Source organism: Streptopelia decaocto (genome assembly GCF_964273445.1).
Source record: "Streptopelia decaocto genome assembly, chromosome: 6".
NCBI lineage: Eukaryota > Metazoa > Chordata > Aves > Columbiformes > Columbidae > Streptopelia > Streptopelia decaocto.
In genome coordinates, this window is record NC_138660.1 from 24,192,722 (window position 1) to 24,216,851 (window position 24,130).

At 41.9% G+C, this 24,130-nt stretch overlaps 1 protein-coding gene across 5 annotated transcripts in view; it reads right to left on the reverse strand.

Moving 5' to 3' along the window:
- The window catches only part of DGKD (diacylglycerol kinase delta), a gene marked incomplete at its 5' end in the record, with an annotated part of 69,186 nt that overhangs the window by 17,780 nt on the left and 27,276 nt on the right, over positions 1 to 24,130 (reverse strand). For 2 of the 5 annotated variants that reach the window (XM_082054958.1, XM_082054957.1), the window contains 12 exons: positions 1,559 to 1,832; positions 1,987 to 2,086; positions 2,186 to 2,280; positions 2,822 to 2,906; positions 3,584 to 3,723; positions 4,489 to 4,597; positions 6,612 to 6,774; positions 7,261 to 7,363; positions 8,456 to 8,581; positions 9,135 to 9,241; positions 10,104 to 10,236; positions 11,042 to 11,146. In XM_082054958.1, coding sequence (XP_081911084.1) covers positions 1,559 to 1,832; positions 1,987 to 2,086; positions 2,186 to 2,280; positions 2,822 to 2,906; positions 3,584 to 3,723; positions 4,489 to 4,597; positions 6,612 to 6,774; positions 7,261 to 7,363; positions 8,456 to 8,581; positions 9,135 to 9,241; positions 10,104 to 10,236; positions 11,042 to 11,146 — 1,540 coding nt within the window. Of the gene's footprint in view, positions 1 to 1,558; positions 1,833 to 1,986; positions 2,087 to 2,185; positions 2,281 to 2,821; positions 2,907 to 3,583; positions 3,724 to 4,488; positions 4,598 to 6,611; positions 6,775 to 7,260; positions 7,364 to 8,455; positions 8,582 to 9,134; positions 9,242 to 10,103; positions 10,237 to 11,041; positions 11,147 to 19,409; positions 19,582 to 20,781; positions 20,919 to 21,209; positions 21,257 to 24,130 lie in introns of those variants that run through there. The other 3 variants (XM_082054960.1, XM_082054961.1, XM_082054959.1) reach the window with 3 other exon arrangements.

Below are 24,130 nucleotides of genomic sequence, written 5' to 3' on the forward strand. Positions count from 1 at the left end.
TTACAGGCACTCAGGCGTCCCAAGATGTGAACTGCGCTACAGGTGACGGGCTTCCATTTATTTGCATTTAGGTGTTGCCAGAAATTCTAACCAGATGGACATTAAATGATACATTTAATGAATTTTCTGTTTGCTTAATCTGTACTAGGGCAATAGGATAAGCCACTTGAAAAGTGCACTTAGACATATATCATCAGAAGGAAGAAATAGCAGTTGGTAAAAAACAACACAAACAGAGAAAATATTTGGATTACATACTTCAGAAGAAGAAAAATCGTTTGGAGAAGGTGAACACATACATTTGAAATGTAACTGGAGTTTGCCCAAGAGCTGGTATGAATCAAATGCTAGCATGTTGCCTAAAGAAATCAAAACTTCCTTTGCTTGTGATCAAGAGGTCTTTCCTCCTCAGCAGCCCCTCAGTAGGCACAGGTCTGTGAACAGCCCAGAGCTGCTCTACCAGCCCACTGCCACTGCAGGGGAACAAGACCCCTGTCTTTCAGTCTCTTCCCCTCCCTTGTGCTGACTCAGGAGTTCATCAAAACTACTCATGCTGCGATCCAACCCACTTGCCCAGCAGAAATACAAACTCTTCTTGCTGGACTAAGCAAATTGGTTGGGCTCCAAAAGAACTCCAACAAGCATTAAATCAGCACAAGGTAAGCAGCGGCAAACGGGGCAGCAGTGAGGTTAAGACTTGTGCTTTACCAGAAGCAGACTGTATGCTTGACTTCATCATCTCATATAACTTAACCAGATAGGTTCTATAGAATATTGCAGTGCTGGAAACATTGCAATCATCAGTACTAACTGCAGAGTTTTTCACAGCACACACTTAGGTGTGCACGGATGTCACATCTGCAATTTCAACGCTTTTATCTCCAGCAATATGCTGTTAAGTATTTCCCTTTGGTCTCAGTTAAACCACTGAGTTTATGACTAACATCTGGGACACTGACGCTTTCTGAAAAAAATGAAACTTTGAGCTATAGATATGAGTGGCTGGAGAGAGATAAGGGTCACCATATGGAGAAGAGGGTCACCTGTCTAGGAAGTTAACAGGGAACAGAAGCAACGTATTTTCCCAGTGACAAAGCTAGTTTAAGAAGTTCCTGCTCTCCCTTGCTGTTGCACCACTGCACTGTTTTGCTGGGCTCTACTACAAAGAGATTTCTGAAACAATCCAAGTTAAAATACTTAAGATACTTCCCATGTATTTTCAGTTCTGTTTTACAGCAAGGCCACACAAGCAGTTGCGCTGACACAATTGTGGTATGGGTGGGGACAGACAGGAAATGCAAATGAACAGTGTGGGAGGGCAGTTACTTCCTAAATCAGCCCTGAGAGAACACACCCTGGCTTATTCAGGCTTATTTACCAAGAAATGTTTCAGACAGGTGGATTTGGCATAAATGATGCTGAAACTAAACAGCCAGGCTTACTGAATAGCTTCTGCATGTCAGGAAAGCTGTTTTTCAATAAAGAACCCTACTCCCCTCTGGAATAAAGGAAATTTATACTTCTCAGGAAGTCACAAGCAGGAGTTCTAACAGGTTACCTTTTTCTGCATGCTCTATTATCTGACGAATGGCTTTTTTCAAGCTGTTGGCTCTCAGCATGAGCTGTTCTCGGGGACGAAATATCTGGGGTCGTGCAGTACATGATGAACCCACTGACCGGTCACTAGAAGAATCACCAGCACTGCCTGACCCATCCCCATCTTCAGTTTCCTCTGCAATGGTGGGAGGAGGGTTTGGCAGAGATGAAGATGCTTGAGATTCATCATTCAGTGTCTTCAGCAACGAGTCCAGCTTCTCCTTCAGGACAGAGCACTACAAAGCAAAGAAGAACATTTGAGGAACAATAACAGTAGACTGGGTAGCTCAATTACTTCAGTGCTTGCTTAACTGCTGCTGTCCTAGTTCTCTGAAAAGGGAGTGACTTTCCACTACAAAAGTAGAAACCCAACAATGTTTCCAATTTTACCTTCCTGGCCATGACTTCTGATTCCTCTGAGCTTTCCGTTGCCTTCTCATAGGCTTTTCCTACTCGAGCCACAAAATCCTTCACTGTTTCACAAAGCACCCTAGACAAAGCAGGCAGTGAAAACAAGGTAATGCAAGGATGGTCTCAGGACGTTCACAGTGCAACTTTCACTTATGGCAGCTGTCCTCTAAGTACTCACTTGGCTGAGGAGATGACCACTGAGTGTTGGTCAGAAGTCAAAATTTTGGACAAATGAGCAGCCACAGAGTCTTCATAGAAGAGAATCTTCTGCACCTGGTGACAATCAGAAACAAGCCACTGGCAGTGCTGCTTCCCAGCATTACAATATACACTGTGTACCACTTGCTCCCCAGAAAGTACCTGTCATTCTACAGGTTCTTTTTACCCTGGAAAAGTTCTGCAGTCCAGGGCTCAGTTACTTACTGAAGACCTGTATTGGAATCTAATTCTGAACCCAGAAATCATCAGCAGCGTAGTTCTTAAGAGTCTCTTATAAACTGTGGATCTAAAACTGTTTTTTTTATGACTGCCATGCAGCTTTCCAGCATTTGAACAACTTCATGTCATGACAGCAAATAAAAGTCAGTCATTTCCTCTCTGTCCTCTTCCAAAGCATTTCCTTCTCATTCCTCATTATGGCCGTTGACTCTGGTAACCCAACTTCATTGACTTGAAGCCCCCAGATCTTTGTAGCTCCTGCTATGCCCAAGTCATGGTTCTGACCTGATCCATCTGAACTCAACCACTGTCTCCTAGCTTGTCCGTTCTGAGGCTGTTGTTCCCAGTCCCCTGCCCTCTGCGTTTCACAAGGTACCTCAGAATCCTCACTGAAATCTTCAGTGACTGTGGAAGTGGAGGCCTGGCGAGGGAGTTTGGTTTCATACACCATGATGCTCCACCTGTTGAAAAGGAGGCATCATACTTGTCACTACAAGGCAGATGATTTCCTCCTTTATCCAAAGGACATAACAGGTTAGAACCTCAAAGCAGAACAAACAGCACGTTGGCAGGGGCATAACTGGTGTAAAGAAGCCACAGAGTTGCAACAGAACTGCAGAGGGGCTGAACTGGGGGAGGAGGGAAGGATGACACTATGAACAGGTATCCTATAGCACACAGAACCTCTCTGTATGTCTTGCCTCTCTCACAGAAGTTCTATGGGCATTGCTTGATTCACCATAACACATGCCAAGATGCAACTCTAAAGACAAGAAGCCTTTTAAATGTACAAATATATACAGGTGATATCAATACTATGCATCAAGAAATCAATTTCTGCATTCAGCTTTTATTTCTAAGCCAAACTCAAGATAAACTGGTTCAAATTTACCAAGAAAAAAATCAGCTTAAAAAAATAAATCATGACAAATTCAATTGGTGAGAACTCTGGAACACAAGAGAGGACACTGGACAATTTCTCTCATTACTATTCTGCAGCAGTGACACAGAAAGCCAGACTACCTTTTGTTGCTAAAGGGTTATAAAAGAAAAAATGCTAACTGGCATTAGTCCAGCAGCTGGGCAGAATCAAGAACTGCCCAGTTGTCCTAGAAGATTTTGGGTGATGGTTACTCACCTGTCCAGCATTTTGGTACTGGCCCTCTCCAGCTTCTCCAGGATCTGCGGGAGCTGGGTATCATCATCACACGCAGACCCCCAGCCTAACACACGGGCAAGGTCGTTCCCTGTTCCCAAGGGCAGCACTCCCAGCTGGCACTGCGTTAGAGAAAAGGAAACCAAAACTGAGATTCAAATGAGAAAAAAAAAAGCCACAAACGACCACAAACAGCCACAAGTAACATGACTGATTGCTTACGGAGACCAGTCATTGAGAAACAGCTTGTCCCAGGGTAAGGAGAAAGTAACCGGATGGGGAAAACAGCCAGAAGAACATGTAAGTAAGGAAAAATTTCCTCTACTTTGAAGTTGTTAATTGAGAGGACTGTTAATACCACTACCATCTCAAGGAACACCTTGCTAAAAGTAACCCCTTCTACAGATGTATTTATTTAACCATCAGGTGGTGCTATTGCTTTTTCTGTAACATTAGCACAGACCTCTCCAAGGCAAAATGGAAAATAATCAAACATTGTATGATACCTCTGCTCCAATGAAGATTCTGTCTATCCCAAGACTCAGAAACTACATCATGAGAAATAAAGGGAAGAGATGAGGAGCACAACGCTTGTGGAACTTGAGGTTTTTTAACTGCAGCCCCTTCTGAGTGGCAATAGAGCAGGAGTAACTCTGAGCTACTTCAAAAGCTGGGTCTTTTAAGTTGTAGAAGAACACTGGTGATAGCAATAATTAATTAGTTCAGTACTGCTTCTTGCAGAACACTACTGCAAGAACACTGCTGTAGTGAGCTTTCAGCAGCTCTGGCCCTGGGGCAAACTACATCTGTATGACCAAAGAAAGTCCTCTTTAACCCATGCTGCTGTCATTGATTCTTTCATCCCACCAAACTCTTTGGGCAGGTACCTGCTTGTGAAGATTGAGGCTATCAATTTCAGAGAGAACCCAGCCAACACTTCCGTCCCCACCGCAAACTAGAATCCGGAAAGTGTCAAATTTCTGGAATAAGCGTAAACTACAGAGGAGGGAAAGAAAAAAGCAAGAGAGAAGAACAATCAGCTGTTACAGAAAGAAATGATAAACAATTCCAATCTAAGCAATAAACATGGCAGATTTGCTTAAAGTAGGTTCTGATTTCGCAATGAATACAGGCCATTATCAGATTACAGATGCATTGAAATTATTATAAATAAGGAATTATACATACAGCTAAGCAATTTACAACGGCTATTCACTACAGAAGTATGTCCCAGACATAATCCTCTACTAAAGCCGGGCATTTTTGTTTGAACAGGAGACAAGCATTCGATAGCTGACTATCCGTTGAATTATTTCCTTTTTGCAGATTTGCCGTATTCAGCCCAGCACCAGTTATTTGTCACTGTTCGGAGTGCTCTAATGTCATTGCCTTCACACTCAAGGCCACACGGATTAAAGCAAAGCTTGAAGAGTAGGAACTTTGTGCAGTCCCTCAGTAAGCAGACAACAGTGAGTGGATGTAAAGCCTCACAAGCTTTAGTCCTTCTGGGAAGGCAACGAATCAGTGCTCCTGCGCCTCCTCTGTCCTGCAGGCAGGCAAACAACTCGCCAGCAAGACAAGTGTGAATTTCTCTTTTCACCCTTTTTAGAATATAAAAACAACCTCTCCTTAAGCTGTTGGAAATTGTGCTTCTTACTGAACATCTTCCATAAGTACTGCCTGCTCTTATTTTTGTTTTGTATATATATATTTTTTTAATTATTATTACCTAAGCAGCATTTACTCTAGTACATGAAAATCCTTATTTCTTAAAGTACTGCTGACACACGAAAAATGTGTCAGAAATGAGAACATCTTATGGTACAGTGTGACTGGCACCAGTTCAGAATATTTACATTATGAAGAAGCAGCCTTTACCCCATACCACCATTGCCTTTTTAAGAAAGCAAACAAGAGCAGCTGTTTTACAAGTATGCACCACAGCTTGAGAAAATAATTTATTCCCTCCCTTCTCTCCTGCTTAAAAGCAAAAATCCTCTCTACAGTCAGATCAACTTGGGAGGGGAAGAAGAAAACTTTAATTTTAAAAGGTTTCTACAAATTATTTACCACTCAAACACATCCCTTGGACAGCACTCTGCAGTTTTAAAGGCCAGTGTTTAGCAACGAGAAACCACAACAGTTCTCAGGAAAGCAGACCCTAATGGTCACTTGTCCAGGAGTGGACACTCCCTGATTTAGACTTCTGGGTCACAGTTAGAAAAATATGAAGGAAATTCATACTGTGTTGACTCTTATTAAAAGAAGCATCCATTCATAACAAAAATTACTCAAATATGATGCAACAGAGAAATGTTTGGAAGGAGGCAAACTAGAGATCAAACTTTTTGGTTTTTTAAATTAAACAGCTTTGCAGAAATACACTAGAGGAATTTATTCCACAGCACTCACTTTTTTTTTTTAAATCCAGAGATATTCTAGTGTAATCTGTAAAACAAGCCTGTTATCCAACTTCAGCAAAAGCATTCCTAAGAGGTGTCTTCCCAATATCACCATAAAATACTTAAGGGGTGGAAGGTTTACATACTTCCCAAGTAAATTATTTCTGGATAAATCTAATTTTGACAATATTCATTTGCTATGACGTTTGTTTGCCTGTTCACCTAATTTAATTCAAGTTAACTCCTGTTAACAGTATATCAGGATGCCTGTTACAGGTCTGTTTGCTGACAAGTTTTATTCTGGGTTCATGCTTCCCACGCTTGGTCTTCTTCCAGGGGAATGTTTCTGGAATTCCCCCAAAACCCCTTAAGCTGTTCTGCTCTTACTGATGAATGGAAATAATAGTCTTTTTCAACATTTTTGGTTTTATCTAAGCAATAGCACTAAACACAGAGAGGGGAAAACCCCTTTAAACTTCACATGTGTTCAGTCTGCTCTGAGGAATAGGTTCCTTGTTATACTTGACGATGCGCTTATAATCAAATAAATCATTTGTACTTTTCTTGTATTTACAAGGAATCTGTGCTTCAATAGAATATCTGCTTACCCGAGGTGAGGTCCTCCATTCATGAGGTCAAAGACCTGGGCTGGATTCAGTAGCTGCTTGAATCTTCGTAGAAATTTTACGCCTTGGTTGTCTCCACTTTTGGAGTTGACAAAGACCAACAAAGGGCTTGTGCAAGAAGGGGGACAAGTAGCTTTCCAAAAACCTGTTGGGGAAAAGGGAAAGGAGAGGGAGGAAAAGCCAAGAGATGTGAAGCTGCCCATGGAGCCAGAGTGAGAAGAAAACAACACGGCACAACCCAGCAGAGCTGTGAGGAAGCCAACGCTTTCCTGGTGCTTGTGGCACCAAACACCAAATGTGCACAGCCCTGAATCCAGCATGAACCACACCTCACGCTGCCAAGTGTCACACTTATCTCCTAGCAGTATGCCAAAATTTTCAGCTTCCCCAACCTTCCCAAACTGCTTCTGCAATATAGTTGTTCTCAAAAAATTTTAACAGCTGCAGCTCAGCAAATGACGTTATGGGGTAATAAACTGAATGCAAAAGCAAAGCAAACAGTTCACTGCCACACTTCAGCAACGCCTAAAGCAGAATTTTCAGTTGCCAGAGTCTGGCATTACCAGCTGAAGCTGAAGGGACTGTGGTTGAGGGGAAGAAAAAGGCAGCACTACTTGCTAGTGATACTTACCATCGGAATCGATGCTGTTAAGAGCAGTAGGAGGAATGACAGATACTTTGCACAGCCCAAGAGGGCACTTGTTTGGCAACAACTCTTTACATGCTGTGTGTACCTGAAAACACCACCAAAAAAAAAAAAAAAGAAAAATTATCCAGACTCTTTTGGGCACTGTGGTGTAACTCATAAAGCCCCCCAACAAGAGGCTGTAAAGGAAGAGTAAGAAAGGAAGAGGGCTCAAGTCCAAAGAAATGTCAATCAATAAACTTATTTTAAGAATTATCTAATCAGCGCCTTCTACTAATTCTCCTCTTTCCACTAGTATCTACTTTTTCTGCCAGTTGAATTTATGAGACTATCACGTTGAGTGCTGAGAGGACCAGATAAGAGATTCTGTGGCTTTAAGAGCCTTCAGGCATCCTGTTCGCAAAATCCTAGTCTCAGCTGAGAGATCAGAAGTAGCAACAGAAGAAAAAGCTGGGAATTCAAGAAAACAAGAAAACAAAAAACAAAGTGGGAAGACATGAGGGACATAAAGAGGTAAGAGAAGAAGGAATTGATAAAGCCACCCAAAAAATGAAATACAAAGTAGACTAGGGCACTTGTCATTTCTGGTACATGAAGATTGCAAGGTAGAGGGTTTGCTTGGGGTTTGAGCTCCTGGCCCCCCCCATTACATTTTGTCATACTTCTCTTATTAATATCATAGACAACTGGAAACATAGCAAGATCTGCAGCCCTGCAGTGGTAAGGCAAGAAAAATGCAATTGGGAAGGGAAATTGCTACTATTAGAATAGCTTATTATTCTTTTTTGTCCTTTTTTGTTGTACCTTTTCAACTCATAGAAATGAAAAATAATGGCTCCTTAAAATCCAACATCTCCCATGCCTGAGGCATTGATTCGTATTTAGTGTAATTAGATTCTTCTATGAAAGCTCACTATCAAAAGAAAATGAGCTTGCAGAGAAGCCATATTTATTTCAGATTTTACTTTTACGCATCAAAATGATACTTTTCAGCACAAATTTAAATTTCTATCTCTTGCAGGCTGTTTATCATCTAGAGAAAGAACAATAAAGTCTTTCATGTCAAATACTGACAGCATGGTTAGAGATTTCATTTGAAGTAAATGTCAACAAAAGAACACACCAAATTGCTGATCAAAGACTACCCTTTTACTGAAATCACCAAGGTTATTCAGCTCACCATGGCTTTGCACCAAAGGCAGCGCCAGTCTTGCAAACGTAGGACACTGCCACAGGTTTTATCACACACGGTGCATTTGGCACTCACGGGCAGGTTTCCTTCCAACCACTGATGTGGCATCGAGATCTGCAAATGGTATAGAGGGAGAGAAGCAATATGGACTTTCCAGAGTGCAACTCAAGGGCACAGGATGTGGCACTGAGACATACAGAGAGGCAAGTCTTTATATGCACTGTTCAAGGACAGCAAAGCCAACATCTAGAATACACCCAAGGAGCATTTTTGACATTTTACATCATGTTTGAGCACAAAGAGAGCAGGTGACTCGCCCCAGGCTACCCAGGAAACACTGACTTGCATGAGACATCCCATATGTTAAGGTACTGTTACAACCACTCTTTTATCTTTCTTTTGCCAAAACTCAGACCAGGTTCCACATGCCTCCAATGATTTAACCTCAACTCCTTGGTGCATAGCAGGAGTCTCATCCTAATAAGGAATCCTCGCTACCCCGGTTGGACTTTTCATGCAGAATCTCATGCTCTGACAGTAAAGGCATTTCCCACGTTAGTAACACACAAAGGCAGAATCTGTTATTTGTGCAGTGAAGAAAGCTGCAGAGCACGTGCCAGTGCTTCCACATCACGGTAAGACCAGAATAGTTAAGACTAATGCCTACCCCATCTTCATCCTCAATGATATCCTTCCCAATAGAAGCCAGAGTTGTCCACTTGCAGTTATTGGTTGCCCGCACAGCACACCTCTTGTGGGCTTTAAACTTGCACACTAGAGAGGAAGAGAAGAATAAATTAATCCTGCCTCAGAGCATGCAATGTGGCATTCTGTGCAAAAGCTTTCCCAAGTGACCATACTTGGCTCCAGAAGAAAGCATGGGCACACACTGGCCTTGTCAGCCCTGCCAAAACTATCAGCCCCAAGCATACTGAGTAAGATGAGCTAGCTATTAATTCTTGCCTTGTCACTTTTGCCAGTTGCTTGTACAAAGCTTAGTTATCACCTTGTTAAATTTGACATGATTTACATAGCCATACACCTCCTACATCCTTTTACACAGTGTGGGTGTAACCCCATTCACACTAGAAATATGAGCTGTGTGCAGCCAGGCACGTCTGCGATGTCAAAGCTGACACAGAATAGCATTCAAACTCATCACACGGATGTTCTTACAAATATGATTATTCTAATGAACAGGAGCATTCTTATGAATATTCAATCTGATACCTCAGAAGTACATACCTGTTCACTTCAGAAGCATTATTTTAATAAGGGATGACACTATATAGGGAAAAAATAATCAGCTATATTCCTATCAGGTCCAACATTAAAACCAGCATGAAAACATCATCACATCTATTATCCTTTTACAAAATGCCAAGATCCTGATCTTGACTCCTGCAGGAAAATTCCCTGTGAAGGGAAAGGGATTCAGCAGCAAAGGCTTTCAGCATCAGGTCCAGAAAATACCTCCAGTCTCATACACAGCCTCTAGCTCTCTCAAATTTATTATGCAGCATTCTTCTACATATTTTTGCAGACCGGTAACAACATTCCTCATAAATTATCTGTGGAACATGGCACTGAGCTATAAAGATGATGCTCCAAAAACAGGAGAGAAGAAACCACTTACCTTCACATGAGAGCCCATGTGATGTGACTCCAGATAATGCCTCCCGACACACATTGCAGTACGTTGGCCGAGCGTGTGAGCAGGCGTACCAGTTATGCATCCCTGAGAAATGGTCCATGCTATACTGGGTAGACTAATAAAATAAATGTATTACAGCAAAGCCTAAAGTAGAGCAACAAGACTTGTTTTTCTTTAGAACAAAGACTTGCGCATAGTAGCCAGGAAAGGCAGAAACGGAACATTTTTACCAGGGAAGAGTAAGCCACAGGCACTTTATACACAACACTCTAACTCCAGAAGGTCTTTAAGCCAGAAGAGACTACTTGAAGAAGCAGCCACACCTTCATTCCTGATCCTGTGCTACCTCCCATCCTTGTCTCACTACAAGTAAAACGAACTGGAAAATTCATCTGCTGGAGAATTGATCCTTCCCCATTTTTTTGTCAGGTACAGTTTTCAGCAAGATCAGTTCCCCAACCTGATCTATTGCATAGCAGAGGAATGCTTGTGCCAGCATAAGGGATGAGACAACAGGGAGAGAAGCATCAGAGTCGGGAAAACACAAGACACCTTCCTTTAGTGGCAGTGCTGGTCTAACTAGAGCCCAAATGGCAAACATGCACCGAAGTGGGCAGAACACCAAGCAGGAAAGACATGAATCAGGACAGAGAGGATAACTGAAGAGTGAAAAGACAATGAGGAGGAGAATTGTGTTTCAAAATCTACCCATAGTCTGGAAAGTGCTCTCAATGTTACCAAGGGAGAGTACAAAAAAACATAAGCATTCTTTGCAGAATTGACTTTGCGATAGTTTTCACAGGCAGCCTACCACTATACCCATTATAGTCAATAAAAATGACCTCCATTAACTTCACTGTTAGCGGACTCCGATTTCAAAACCAGCTGCTATTTAGGAGAGAAAGTACATTTCCTGTTACCTCAAAATGTTCACGGTTTTGTACAGTCTTCAGTGCTGCAATCCAATCTTCCATCTCTTTTCTGTTATCAGCACAAAGGATGAGCTTCCGACATGGAGTGATAATCTGAAGAGTGAGAGAAAATTAATAGTGTGTATTCTGGGCATATCAGTGAGAGACAGCAAGAGAACACGTTATCACCAGTGTAGTCTATTGGAGCTATTTTCAGAGGTAGTGAGCCGCATAACAGAGCAGAAGTGATTTGCACCATTCCACCACGTTTCTCTTGCACAGTAACATACCTTAATTCCTTCATAAATGTACAGAACCACAGAGATATTAGCTGTCATTCCCAATAATGAACTGAGTGAAGAAAACTCTCAGACCCAAACAACAACAAAGCACAAAACAGAGAGCAGTAAAAGGTAAAATATTACACACGCAAAACTTACATAAGATTTTTAAAGTACTTGATGACTTTTAAAATTGGCAACAACATTAAAACATTTTGTTAACACCATAACGTACCAGTTTCTAGCAATTAATAAATTAGATAGCATGCTCTGTAACATCGTATGAAAAACCTGTTTAGAGTCATAACAAGTGCGGAGGGAGAAGAGAAGAAATCAAACAGAACAAAAAATCTATAAGAGAAATCACTGTATTTCGAACCCTCATGTTTCCTAAGGGTTTGTCCTACATTATTACATAAAAGACATTCCATCATATGTTCCACTGGCAGCTTGAGGCTGTGATGACTTTGCCTTCCTCTAAAAATACTCTCCTCAGTGCATTTCTCCCCTGGGCTAACTTCCATGCATTAGCTGCCCTGTGTTAAACAAAGTGTTTGGTGTTCTAACAAACCAGCAGAAGACGGAATGCAGACAGGTCTCCCTGTAGCCTGCCACCAATGTTCTCTCCTTTTGTCAGCTGGCGGCAGCAGAGAGAAATAAAAGCTCCCAGCTCTTCAAAGGACCATGTCTGCTGTCCATAGAGTTCCCCATTCAGCTGGGGTGCAGACTGGGCTATAAATCAACATTTTTTCTTCCAGAGACAAAAATCTTTCTTCCCCACACTGTAGTTATCTTATTGCCTCCCTGTGCACACGTCTGTACTGATTTCCATCCAACTGACTTCTTAAATTAGACCGATATTGAAGTGTTTGCAAGATCTGGATTTAAGAAAAGCTGCATTAATTATAAGGACCATTAACAAAAAATCAAAAGGCTCCCCTTTATGTCAATTGTAAAAACTTCCAGCGGCCCACACCCTCCTGTTCCTCCCCCTACATTTTGTAAATGAAAATTTGTCTAAACATCTGGTTTTGCAGCAAATTGCACCCTAACATCTGAAGTAATAAGTTTAAACAAACTAGGATTGTGTCCGGTTGATGATGTTCATGTGGCTCTTGCAAGCAAGCAATTGAAGTTTTGTTAAGAAACAGCAAAAAATCCACACGCATCCCCCCAATACATGACCCCTGTTAATTACAGTTTTCCAGTCTGCTTCTCACTAGTCTCATTATCATTCATAAAACTGATGAAGAATAAAACCCTCGAAGCTGAACATCAAACTTTTAGCTGACCTTGAAGTGCCTCAGAGCATTCACTAAGAAATGTGTATGTAATGTCAACAAAAAAGATACACCTGTAAATTTCTGCGGTTTTTTTAAGCCCTTCAATTTTCAAAATATATTTATCTCCATAGGACAGATCGTAGCATTCACGTGCAATAATGCCAATTCTACCCACATCAGCATTACCAATACCTAGAATAGGGCACTACAGACACATTAAGCAGGCAATGAATGGAGTCTAATACCTTTTCAAAGCAGGGCCATTCATATAAGAAATACAGTTTTGGCATGGAGCATTCTATCTTGGACAAAATTACCTGATCTGTATCAGTTGTAAGCAAACAGAAATAAATATTTACAAATTTCTAAAAATAAAACTTCTAATAACTCCTTTTCTCTTCCTTGACTTTTCCTTTAAACAATTCCAGGTCTGAGAAAATTTATTCCCAAAGAAGGTAATCCCAGGAATCTTTCTTTTTCATTAGGAAAGTGGAAAATGGGGCCGTTAACTATATTTCCATCAAAAACTCTGCTATGCAAGAATGCCCACCCAAGAGAAACCTTTTACAGAGCATGAAACACTACTGCAAAAATCAGCATGAAGTTAGAGAAGAGTGAGCAGCACTTCAGGAGCCCAGCTAAGAGGAAGCAGTTTTCTTGCTCAAAGTAAAACCAAGTTCAAATAATTTGTTCAAGCAGCACACAGCCCCCCATTTCTTTTTTCTGGTGGTAAAGCCAAGAACATCTACAATTGCATATGTACAACAGTACCCTATGTAAAGACCAAATATCCTAGGACAAAGCATCCAAGGACCTTTCATCGCTTTGAAACCAGCCAGTTTACCTAAGGAACCACCAGTTCACTCAACAAGCCACCAGCACGCTCTTGGGCAGTGGGGAAAAATAATTTAAAACAGTTGCTAAAATTAATTTATTATCATCACGATCCCATTTCAGAACACTCCTATTCAGTGTTTTCTCTTTTCCTATTTTCTTTTTTTGGAAAAAAATCAAAGAGGTAAATGCAAAGTACATAGTGTAATCTTTAAATCACCTTGGAAGACATTAAATTTAAAACACTGGCATAAAATACAGAAACGCAGACACTCCTTTGATAAGAATTAATTTCTGAGGCTACTGACTTCCTGGATCACTGGAGAGACTGTCCAATATACAAAACCACTAATTCCTTAAGTCACCTACTGCATCATCTTAAAAATCCCCACATTCAGTGTTGGACGATCCTCTGTTCAAAGAACAAAGTTCAAGTTTATAAGACAAAAGGACAAATCAAGAGATCCAGAAGATTTTCATACTTGAATCATCCAGACAAAGTCACAGAATTAAAATAAAGGATCTGTTGCATAACTACAAAACTGCAAATAAAGTGCAATTTTGTGCAAGACAAATTTAAGAAGAGCATTTCCCATTAGCCAGTTCTAAAGCAACATTTGCATTGGGATTTAATGGTGTCATCAGAGACGGGAAACCAAAGAATACAATCTCAAACCTCAGTCCTGTTCTAAGGAGGACAAATCGGGACCATTCAGGCTTCACTGCGAAGGACAGATAAGATTTTAATGTAACTAGTGTAACAGTTCTTCAGGGAAATTAAGAAACCAGACAAACCTGTTTTTCTGATTAACATGCCGTGGTGTTACAGTTAAACATTTTAATGAGGATAACTGGGAATCCAGAAACATGTAAATAGGGACACTTCCTTCCCAGAGCAGTGTCTTCCACACAGCCTCACGCAGCCGACACCGGGCACCTGTAAGCATGTTCGCTGCAGGCAGCTGCTGGTGTGCAACAGGCCCATCGCAACACCTCCTCCACAAGGACAGAGGCGAGAACGACAGGAACATGCTCTAACTCACATGGAAAGGAAAACCCTCATCCTGCTGCTTTCACCTCCTCCTGCCTGAGCCAGTAATTTCAGTTCCAGACACCCACCCGGTGAAGGATGCTAACAGAAGGAGAAAGGCTATCACATACACTTGGCTGGTTAAACGAGACTGATGAGCACACTAACATCTCACACACTCACACAAATAAAAATCCTGTCATCTCCAAAAGAAGCCACAGCAATCCTCCCCCTGAAAAGCTGTCCTTTCCGAGCCAAGGAGTCTGGGATGTTTGCTCTCTGCTACAGCCACGCCGAGCCGATGCCCTGGAACACGAGGCTTGGCTATCCCTTGGTTATCCCTATTGGCAAACATGGCTAGAAACCAGCACAGTCCAGCTATTTTTTTATGTTCCAGCTTTTGACTAACATCCTGGAACAGTATATTCCACAGGATGACGACGCACTAGGTGAAGTAGCATTTCCTTTTATTTGTTCTAAATTTACAAAGCAGTAATGTCATCCAGTGACCTCTTGTTCTCATATAAATGGAGAGCAAAAAAAACAACGACCCAATTGCTTTTTAGTTAGGATGGGGGCTGCCCTATTAGGAGTTAAAAAAACACAATAAAAGTTTAAAGATTTATTTATAATCTCATACATTTTTGGCCTGTTTGGGGATTGGCAGAACTGTGAGTGTTCCCACCCTGAAACAGCTCAGAATTTTATCTAGATATGAGCAATTACGTAAATTAAAAGTGCTTGTTCTTCCTAAAAAGGCAATATTAAAAACTTTTTTTTTTTTTTTTTAAATCCTAAATGCTATTGAACTTTTGGATGAGGTTCTTTAGATTTCACTCCTTGGTAGGAACTGGATGCCCACATACCCATGTGCTCAGAGCTCACCACATGGTGACTTATACTGAGACCTAACACGGACCAGCAAAAAAGCTCAACAACACGTCTGGGGGAAAAAGCTGCCAATCCCTCTAATCAGTCCTGAAAAGCTATCAGGAGAGCTGGGAATGGCAGGAAGGCTTAAACACATTTCAAACCAGGATGCAGCTGCATTTACAAACTCCTCACTGCATATGAAACCCCAGAAATATCTTTTGTGGCAATTACGGTGACAATCAACTACCCACCAAGTCACCTCTCTGCAGGCAGTTGCGAACCCTCTGTGCAGATGAGCCATTTCAAGTCCATCAGAGAAACTCTCAATTTTCAAGCTTGCTCACTCTAAACCTAAAAAAATCTATATCTAAAAAAAGCCATGCCTTCACTGGCTGATTTCTGCAAATACTGATGCTCCCCTGACACTTCTCCAAAATATAGCTTCACCTCCGCTGCCTCCTCCTCACAGCACATGCCCTCTTACCAGCTGTTAATCCCCACCCCTTATGCTGACCCACACTCCCCTGTCCAAAACTAACACCAGTTTACTGACTTTTCAAATCAGGCCAGCTGGCAAACAACATAGCCAACCAAAGAAAATTTCTCATTTCACATTCTAAAAATGGACTGGATGTCCCTGGATGTCCTTCCCTAATGAACAGCTGTGAATAATCGGATCAGAAAGGCAGTCCAAAAAAGACTCCTTATATTAGACCAAATTTTAAATGGATATCTGCTACACTTCACCCTTTGGTGTTTTGCTGAACTAAGCAATCTCCCTCCACCAAACAGCGTAAAATTCATTCTCTGGTCTTGCTGCCATCAAAGACAACTTTATCATCTGTGCTCACTTCCTCCTTCAGCATTTTCTGGCTGCCCAGAAACTTCTCAGCAAAAAAAGTGACAGCCTGGCCAAACATGTGTTGGGACTGTTTGTTATCAGAGTAGATCTGGTGAGCTTCGTGACCACAAAAGACAGCAAAACAAGTTAAAGATCACACTGGCCCAATCACAGAGCTGGCTGAAGAAATGCTGCGGGGAGAGATGGGGTGAAGGGGGACATACAACTTTGCTAAATATAGTTTTACTGATGTGATACATTTCTCGGAGTGGCCAAAAGTGAGGCTATGAGAACACCTGCTCATTCTGACTGCTTCCTTTTACTCACATCCTGTCCAAATATAGTCTTATGTTCAAAGGTGCTACTCACAAACCCCCCAAAGAGATCCCAGACTATTCCAAATAGTTGATGACTTGGGTAGAGGGAAAGCAGGAACTTCTGGAGCTCAAAAGACCTAGGAACTGCAACTAGAAAAAAATGAAATAGCTGTGAGAACAGTGCTGGTGCAGGCAAAAACTTCAGCATGACCACATATGGCAAAGACAGGGAAAACGTCCACCACCTGCAGCTAACTGCTACATCTGCTTTTGTATAGTGGAGTAAGCTCTGGGCATCCTGTGAACCCAAAAACTCAGAAAGGAAAACTGGGTGAGATTGTAACAGGGACCCAGCCCTTTTGTCCACTTCAGCTCCTGTTCCAGCAACAGAGGTAGTGAAATGCACACCGCTGTACTTTAAAGCACCTTGCCTGTGTTCCTTAATAAGATTCACAAACCAGCAAAGTCACTTTGTATTTCAAACATGACTGCTGAACTCACAGAGGGCAAAAAGGATTAAGTGTGGATCAAGTAAGTGCTACTTCCTTAGCAAATACACAAGGTTAAAAGATGACTGTGAAAAACGGAGAAGGAAGGAAAATCAAAGCATGAGTTTCAGACTCAAACAGGTCTTTTACACTTAAAAATCTTAAAAGCCTGTCTCATTGATATCAGCTGCTGAAACAATCTCGAGCTCAGCATCAGGCCAGCAAAGCCTTAGACAGCAAGTAAGCATGACTTTAGCAGGTCTCTAAAGTTTGGAAGACAGAAATACAAATGGGGGGCCGAGGCTTGCCTTCCTCCACAGACAACATCCCCCTTTGGATTTGCAATTCAGCTTTCACCCAGTTTTGCCCACAAATTCAATCCAGTAAACTCACTGCTGAGTCTTTCTCCTCAAAACCTGGATGCTACTCTGAAGGGCAGAAGAAAACGAAGTTTTTCAGAGGACACTGGAGAAATGTACCAGTTGTATTTTTTATATAGTTCAAGATCTTTATTTCCTGCTAAAATGACCATCTTCCTCCTATGGAAACTCTCCACCAAATAAAAAAAGTCATTAATATTCTTATAGTTGTGCCAAATTCTGCCTTTTTTTTTCTTTTTCCTCAGTACCGACAACAAGATTTTCCTCAAAGCCTTAAATGCACAAATCTCTGTTCACACTATACTGGGTATTTCATCCCCAACTTCCACATGGCTGTTTTATCTTATTTTTCAATATGTAAAATCTATAACATCTCAGTTCCATAGGAAAGCAGGTACAGCACGTGGTGAGGTCTCTTCAGGACCATTTTTACATGATTAGGCTCATTCACCTTTGATACACACCTGGTCTGGCAAAGGGTCACACATTACATTCTGTCTGAGTGCTGGCACTTACCACCACTACGCTGTGCCTGAAGATCAAGTTCAACTCCTGGTGACCCTCCATCTGCGCTTTCTCCCAGTCCCTATCTTCCCCGATGCTGCAGCAGGAAAGCAGACCAGACAGAGCGTTCCCTGGGAAAATGATCATCCCTCATACCAGGGTCACATTCCTACATGCTGCTGGAAACTCTGTTCCTAAACAAGGCACATTCCTGTTCTTGGCAATTGGTAAGAGGAGCACAGACAACGAGAGGATTTTGAGACTTTTGCAACAACTTACTAGCTGTCAAAACCCGGAGCATGCAAGATAGTCACTGCCACTGTTAGCAGGTAAGAAATGCAGACAATCCTGGTAATTTGTGCCTATTAGTCACTTGAGATCTACATGAATGGAGCAGCACCAAATGGGAACCAGCAGGGCTTCCATGCCAAGTGCCAGAGCATCTTAGCATAGCTCCGCCATCCACCCACCCTCCACCTCATTCAGCAGATGCACACATGCATCACTTCATCTGTTTTCCAAAGGACACAGTCCTGCCAGGAAAAGAGTTCTCAAACAGAACAACACTGTTCAGAGAGAGCTGCACATTTGGGAAGGTAAAGGATATTTCAGAGTAACCTTTCTATTCACTCACACAGAAGCAAAACCATGAACAGAGGGGCAGGTCAACGTTCCCAAGTGGAAGAGCTGCTGTCTCAGTGGGATCATACACATCAAGGCTAGCAGCTAATAAATCACAGGATTGAGCAATAGAAGTCCTTGTCCACGGTAGGAAAATGACCTGTTACTGACAGCTTATTGTTAGTAACAGCTCCTCACATTCCCCTAACCTTAGCTGTGTTGAAAATAGGCTGGTAGGTATAATAGCACAAAAGGAAATGAACAGCTTTCAACAGCCTGATGAACCCAGCAGCTTTCCACACTGGGTCACCAGGCAAAGACCAGTCCTGTTTTACACATCGCAACAGAGAAACCTCACAAGCACCACAACCATCACAAGCACCACAACCAGGAAGACCTCATTCCTGAAAATACTATTAGCAAGCCCTTCCCTGCCTGTCAAAACGACCACAGCAAAGATGTACATAAAAGTAAGTCTTTTTCCTTCTAGAGCAACTCCCACATAAAACTAAACCCATCATGTTCTGAAATGTCCTGGTTGCCACAAGTTGTGCTGCCTTTTCATCCTCACCTGAATGGGAGAGGAGATGCTGGAATGTGCAGCCTTGCTTGGGAATGTAGATAAAACACCAAACACAGCATGAAGGTTACAAAGAGCAAAGGGATTATCAAACAAAAGCTTTACTGTTCAGGCACAAGGGCAATAACAGACACTAATTTCAAAGCGGTAAACTTCCCGTCTAGGGAAACAAAAGCTCTTCACAAACAGTCGCCTGCACTTTCGAGCTCTCTTATCTATCCTGTCTCACAGTAAAATTCATAAAGCTCAGTCTTGACCCCTTTCTCTTACAGTAGCTTCATCTTTCTTAAAAACTCCTACCATATTTGGGGGTCATTCTGTAACATACAGTACCAATTGCCAGACCTCTCCACCCGCAGCAACTTCTTCCAGACTCCAAACTTTTCTTCCATATTTATCCTCTTTTTGATGGCTTTTCTCCAGATTTTTTCCTTCTTTTCTGCAAGCAGACTAATAACCAGTTCCTGCAGGAGACTGGAGTAAGTCTTAAAAATCCTTGATATGAAAGGATTTTAAATGCTTATTTTCACTGACTAACAGTGACTCAGAATGGTCTGTTTACCAAAGGGCCTTTTCTCAATCAGAAAAAACTGCACTCAAGTCTGGATTACAAACTACTAAAATAGCAAACTATTTTGAAACTGCAGCGGTTCTGACAGGAAATGGGGAGCAAACTGCACTTAATGAAGGGAGGGGGGAAAACCAGCCGAGCAATCCTGGACATGGCAATTCATGGCTCCACTCATATTTTCAGTTGCTTCTAAAGGAAATTCTGACAGCTGCCAATATAAACAGAGTAAGAGCACTAGCAGAGTGTATAGTTCCTCAACGTGTACACACATGGGTGTGGAAGAGACAACAACCCCCAGCAAAGCCCGACTTACAAATGTGCACTCTAATTTTGGCCAATTTAGAGAAGAGACTTTAAAAAACAAGGGGTAAGAACCATGCCTTTCACGAGACCCTCTTTTTAATCTTCCCCTTCCCCAAATCTTAACAAGGCAATCCACAGCTCTGTATGAAGGAGCAGCCCAAGCTCCAAGTCCAAGTCTGACTTTCTACAAACAGCTTGTAACAAAAGTTCTTATATTCTCTCTCCTCATAAAAATAAGTCACATGCTCTTTCTCGAAGCTTGTATTTCAAACCAGCACAAGTAACCTCTGATCTGAGCTCCTCTTGTTCAAACAGTGCCTTACAGACACTCAGCTCCTGCGCTCGACACGAGCAGCAGACTTGCTGCCTGATGTGTAGCTTCAGCAGCTCTATTCACTCTTTCAAAACCAGACACTTCAGAGAGGACTTCACTGCCTTATCTGCTAAAAAGGATATACTTTCACATTAAAAGCACTAATATAAAAATTTAACTTTACACAAAATCACAGAAAAGACAAATGTAATTTCACTTCATTGTGAAATGAATTTGCAGACATCAACAACATATTCTCACCATGAGGAAGCACCCTCAGCACTTTCATCTTTTATTAAAGTTCAAGAACTTTTCCCTGTGTTTTTAGGAAAGGTTAATTACCTCAAAAACGAAGATTCATGCTATTTCTCCACAGTGTCAACAAGCCCTGGGACAACACGACAAAAATATACAGTCTGAAGGAGATCAGACAGTCACATAAAATTGCACAAGACAGAAACTGGCACCTTTGCTGCTGAACACAGACAGCACTTAGTAACAAGGAGGTAATAACAGAAAATGTAGCACACCTCACAGTTTCATACGGCTGGAGAACAACATCCACGCTGCTTCCCAGAGATGACAACATGCTCTTGTTCAGGAGCACCAGCAATTCCCTGTTCTTCAACTTACCACAACCACTGTTGCCTCCAGACATGCAAGTGCTCTGAAAGAGAGGTATTACTCTAATCTCAACATTTCCTCTCTCCTGTGACATTGGTCAGGGTGAATCATCAGTTAATCAACAGCAGTTCTTAAATGAGGGGTGCAGCATTTCCAAGAGCACATTCCCCTTTACCCTGGATTCTGGAGAACTTATCTATATAAATCCACACAGGAGAGAACACCTGAACAGTAGGAACTTGAAGCAAAAGAACCTGACATCCTGATGATCTATTATACTGGCATAGGTGCCAATTTTCTCAGGGCTCAGTCCAGAAAACTCGGACTTTCTTACCTTTCACGTTCAATCTTCCACTAAGCTAGTGTCCAGAGCAGCCTACTCCCTCAGGAAAAAACCTAAACAGATTGCTTGACATGCAGTTAATAAGATTAGTCTCCTCTGTGGTCAGCCTTTCTGAGCTATGTTCCACTTGCCACAAGCTTGATTAGCTGTCTGCTTAAGGAGCAGGGATAAGCTTCCTTCTGACGGCAGAGGAGAGGCAGGCACTGACTGTAATAATATGCTGTTTCCTGTCTGTGGCTGGGCTGAGAGGTACTTCCCAACAAAAAAGGGTTTACAGGAGCTCAGAAGTTCAAGCTCCACCTCTTCCAGTGAAAAGCCTTTAACTACAGACAGGAGAAAACAGCATGGCTCCTGGCGCTCAACAACGTGCTCTGACTGAGCTTCACTTCCACTAAAGCATCAGAAAGAAGAAATCGAACCACCCACATCTCCTTCCACAGAGAGGAGCTTTCTCCTCTGGGATCTCAAAGGTCTGAATAAGAAAGTGAATGTTGTAATCTATGTTACGTGAATGAGGGTGAAAGTCCACAACACCACTTGCTAGCAATAATTGAAAAATCTTCACAAAAACACCATCTAAGAATCATATTGAAACACAATATATGTACCTGGAAACACCTCATGTCCTTCCTAGGCCCTGTCCTGTTGATGAGAGGTGGGGTTTTTTTAGTATTAAAGAACACATATTTTAGATTTTTTTTTCTTCTTTAGCTTTATACAAATCCTGCACAAGGCAGGAACAGGTTAATGAACTGATAAGGACTCACTGCTATCAGCTATGTCAATTACATTGAAGGCATCAGGCTTAATTCAGCTGGCACTTTCTAGAACAGAGCTGACCTTAGCCAACACACCAAGCTGAGGAGTAAGAATTTGTTCACCACACAAACATTTACAAAAATGGGCATAAGGAGACAACCCAAAGTCTTTTCAAAGACACTCAGGATAGCTGTGGTGGAAAAGTGTTGGTCTGAGCAACAGACAGAGTGACTGGTGTGCCCCCAAACCTTACAGGCTTCGTATGGGAGAAGGGGCATGCTGGATGGTTCAGGTCCATGGCACAGGTAAAGCAGTTGTTCTGAAAGAAGTATCTCCTGGCACGATCTAGAGAAAAAACTATTCCAGGTTCAACTCATGCTCATCACATATTTTGTTTTAATGCTCCCGGAGCAACTGCAAGCTAACGCATTAGACAGGCACAACAATCAAGTTACTGTGAAATTACACCATCCAAGAAAAAAAAACATTCGTCGAAACAGCTGAAGTCTCACTGGGAAGACCCAATGTGCACAGTGTGATCCCAATCTACTTTTGAGAATCACGAATGGTTTTGAGAGTATAGCTGGGAAAGCTCTACTCAGAAGCCAGGGTCAGGCTTTGACGTCACCCATCCAATTCTGCTGATTTCTATTTCATAAGGAGTACAAATGAGGACACATGCTGATGGCAAGAATCCAAGCAAAAAGATGACCACCCTCTTTGAAATAAATGGGTCTGAAGTACCAGAACAACATGGTATCTTTGAGTTTGTACCACAGCAGATCCTCTCTAAGGTCCAGTGAAAGACAGCAGCCCTAGGAAAACCCACTGGTGAGAGATCTACACACGAGGTACTATGGGATCATAAATGGAAAGAACCGGTTACTTACAGCCCAGACATCCCGAAAGAATTTATCCTGTAGACATATGACTTAGAAGGACAGAGATGGTAGAGATCTGAAAGAACTAGCAAATATTATATCTACAGTCCTCCTGAAAAAAAGGAGGCCTGGCATGGGGCTGCTGTATTTGTTCCCAAAGGCTTCCTGCTGAATAACTGCAGCCACACTACCTGACTTAAAGGAACAATAGTTAAACATAAAGCTTTTCCTTACACCTCTCAGGGGATGAAGCTGTACAACATCTTAATCTCAAAGATGTCCCTAGGCACACTCTTCCAGCCCGTTCTATAATCACATATCCATTAACTCTGGGTAGCAGTCCTGAAAACCGTAACCATTGCAAACAGGATTCACTCATTGAAGAAATCTATGCAAGACCAACCAAGTAAACAACAGTGCAACCCATATTACTATGCTATTCTTTAGAGGAAGAAGTCTGTGTCTCAATACTCTCTTTTCCCTCTCTCCTGTCTGTTGACAGCAAACAAATTAGCTGACAGACTTATGTCCCATGTAAAAGGTTCACTGGCAGCTACATTTTTAACCCTATTCCTCTATTTACGCAACATAACCTTGCTAGCTCCATGCTCTGTTTTTCTTCTCTCGTGGTGCTGCCTCCGCACGCTCCTCACTGCTCTTTCACCAGTTTCTCCTCTGGTCACCCCTTATTACCTCTTTGTTTTGGATCCACATTGCTCCTAAGTGGTTTATTTAGTGTTTTTGTTTCCCACCTCCTTTGTTAGTACCTTAGGAATGTCATTCACAATCTGACCTGCAGAATCTATCCATTAGGGAGTACAGATGCCTGGACAGAGGATGAGTTTCCTCAGAAAGACACCACTCATTCATAAATACAAAACTACCAGTTCTCCATTGAAGAAAACACAGAAACAAAAAGAAAACCAGAACATCTAAAACTCCAGAATATCTGCTATACAAAACTAAACATTGGATGTTTCCAGTTTAGGATAAAAACACAATAGTGAGACCACTGATTTGAAACAGGTAAAAATTGCGTCAAAGAACTCTGAATTTTAGGAAGGAACTGAGCTGGGCAGATACAGTGGGAAACCAGAGCTCTCAGAGAAAACCAAGAGAAAATTGCAAGACTGCAAGGAATCCAAAGCACTGACGGCAGTGATGTGGCAGACCAAACAGCAGCAAGACCTGTCAACCTTCTGATTGTCTAGTATTTTTATAGCTCATGGTAAACCATAGTCAAACCCCTCTGTAAGCTGTGATAGACAGAGC